This window comes from Vigna angularis, chromosome 5, assembly GCF_016808095.1.
Source record: "Vigna angularis cultivar LongXiaoDou No.4 chromosome 5, ASM1680809v1, whole genome shotgun sequence".
Taxonomy (NCBI): Eukaryota; Viridiplantae; Streptophyta; class Magnoliopsida; order Fabales; family Fabaceae; genus Vigna; species Vigna angularis.
Window position 1 is genome coordinate 13487593 of NC_068974.1, and position 2984 is coordinate 13490576.

Below are 2984 nucleotides of genomic sequence, written 5' to 3' on the forward strand. Positions count from 1 at the left end.
AGATGGAGGGATTTCAAGACAAGGCTGACACGACTATATGTCTTTGGAGATAGACAACATGAAAATCCATCTCAGCATTATACCTTCACAGAGGAGGATTGGAAGCAGTTTCGTGCATCTAGAGAGTCTGAGGAATGGAAGGTATGTTTCTTAAGATCGTCTTCCATTGAGTTTATGTGATTTTACACTTACTTATATACATGGTTTCACAGGATAAAAGGTTAGCCGCCCAAGAAGGACAAAGGCTAAACGACGCACCCCACTTGTTATCACGAGGTGGATATGCAAAACTAGAGAAGAAACTGAGAAAGTCTAGAGCCGATGCCTTGGGACTTGAGTCGCCGGACCTAGCACCTGCACCTACTAGGTACAAGCTGTGGAAGGCTGCTCGGACTAAATCTGATGGGAACATGACATCTTCCTCAGCTGCCTTGATCTCACAGAGAATTGTAAGTTCAAATTATAAGCAGTTATTTGATTGTGTATCTATCACAGCATGTCTTCTAAGTAACTTGGTTTTTTTATGTGCAGGATGAGTTGGTTGAGCAGCAGACTCAGGGTACATTTGCTGGCCAAGGTAGGGACGACATTCTGACAACGGCCATTGGAAGGCCCGAGCACCCAGGACGTGTACGTGGAGTTCCTGGGGCGATTGGTCTTCGTGACTATTTTGGCCCTACACAGAAAACCCCCCAATCAATGAGTCAGGAGACACTGAGGCAGATGGATCTTCAGTGGGAGGAAAGACTCAACCAAAGCATGAGATCAATGGAACAACGATTCATGGAGCAGCTACAAGAACAAAAACAAATACAAAGAGCGCTTGAAGAAAAACTGCATTCCATGACGCAAGGCAACATGGGGGCCGATGAAACTCCAACACCACCTCGTGTCAGCACTAAAGGATCATGCTCTGCTGTAGACTCCACTCACTATAGCGGTCAATATGAGTTGTTGGTTGATGGGGATCCCCCACGCATTGTGGCTGTCGGACGAGTGCTTGAGGGAGGGGAGACCATTCATGGTGTTGCCATATTACCCCAGCACGTGCGTGTGACCATTGACGAGGTTCGGGATCCCCAGGCTCAGGTGCCTGTACCCACTCCAGAAATTAACTTTGTGGGGGAGGCCATAGGATCATTTATTGCATGGCCTAGAGCATTGATCATGTCCCACATCGCTACTCCACAGGTATAATGTCTTTTTCCTTGTTTATTTTCATATAATTGTTGACAAAGCTTTGACGTAAATTCTTATCTTATCTTCAGATCACACGTCCTCAGAAGCAGCCAATTCATGATACAGTCATACATGAAGATGATGAGATGGCTGAAGCGGAGGATGATCCTATATCAAAGTTAGTGACAAAATTACCAAGATTGAAGAAAGCATCATTAGAACTATACTGGGATTTGAGGGTATTTGGTCTTCCCCCACATGTGCCAGTTTATATCACATTTTCTGATGCATTGGAGGTGATTGGGGGAGACAGGATGTTGAATATTTCCATCATTCAGCTGTGGTGCATGTAAGATAGAATTTGGTCTTTCATATTACTTTATTTACATTGTTATATAGTTTCTAACAACTTAACTTTGTTGTTTTAGGTACATGGACACAATCGTTGTAGACCAAGGTCGGTCTTCCATGTACGGATTTGTTGAACCTCAGACCATTCAACCGTCTGGTAACACACTTCAAAACAGACAAGATTATTTGCAAACATGGATGGATGAGTCAAAAAGAGACATATACCTTGTGCCATACATTGACGGGTAGGTGTTGTTATATGTGGTCAGTTTATTATTATAGTTTCGTTAATTAGTTGAATAACTATTTGTCCTTCGTGATAGGTCGCACTGGCAGCTGATGGTCATCATTCCCAAACAATGTAAAATTATATTTTTTTGTTCGTTGCACAGGAGGATGAAAAATGAGTTGAGAACCATGCTTCAAGGGTAAGTGTTTCTCCAAAAATGACTTTGAATTTGATGTTCACCTTCAACTTTTACGATAAAATAGTCATATTAATTATACTTTGTGTTTTCATTCTATACAGAGTTATTGGTAAATCTCGTGGTCAGCTGGTTCAAATTTTGTATCCAAAGGTTGTAAGTCATTTATAGTTTCTAATTCATTTATTGAATGATCTAAATTCTTAACTATTTAGTTTGTTATTTTAGTGTAACCAGCAGCTAGATTCATGGGAATGTGGCTTCTATGTGATGTGTTGGATTAAGACCATCATTCGAGCAGTCATTACAGATGACTGGAATGAGGTAATGATGTACACCTTAAATACATTACAAATCATATTCATCTTCAACTATATATGAAACAATAATGAATCTTTGTTGAATTTTGCAGCGCTTCAAGACTACAACACCTATTACAGAAGACACAATTAAACAGATAAGGCAGGAGTGGACCGCTTATCTTTTGCAAAGATGGAGTTAGGAATAGTTATATTTCTTGTTGAACATTGTTTAGTTTTAGTTTATGTTTTATGTTGATAGTTTGGTAGTGGATTGAATTCCACATTAAGTAGAACTTTGTTTATATATAAAACTCATTTTTATATTATTGCAAAATTGTTCTGGAACATTTTTCTGCTTTTCAGGTGTGGTTTTATTGAAAAAATAAACAAATTTAAAAAAAAAAACGCCCAGTAGACGTCTGTTAGTGCACAGTCGGACGTCTATAGACGTCTGTCAGTGCACACACGGACGTCCACCCCCCAGCTCCTACCTAAAACATTTCAGCAAGGTAGACGTCCGTCCTGACAAAACAGATGTTTACCTAGACGTCCGTCCTGACAAAACGGACGTTCATGTATACGTCCGTCCAGACAAAACGGACGTTCATGTACACGTCCGTCCTGACACAACGGACGTTTACATAGACGTCCGTCCTGACAAAACGGATGTTCATGTATACGTCCGTGCAGACAAAACGAACGTTCATGTACACGTCCGTCCTGACAC

At 40.8% G+C, this 2984-nt stretch overlaps 1 protein-coding gene across 1 annotated transcript; it reads left to right on the top strand.

Annotated features, from left to right (window-relative positions):
- Nucleotides 1-858: 858 nt before the first annotated feature.
- Nucleotides 859-2573, top strand: LOC128196643 (uncharacterized). The gene is made up of 7 exons (XM_052878135.1): nucleotides 859-957; nucleotides 1269-1528; nucleotides 1608-1775; nucleotides 1854-1958; nucleotides 2060-2108; nucleotides 2184-2279; nucleotides 2368-2573. Exons 1-7 carry the CDS (start codon nucleotides 859-861, stop codon nucleotides 2455-2457), a joined length of 867 nt encoding a protein of 288 aa, XP_052734095.1. The 3' UTR covers nucleotides 2458-2573.
- The last annotated feature ends 411 nt before the right edge of the window (nucleotides 2574-2984 follow it).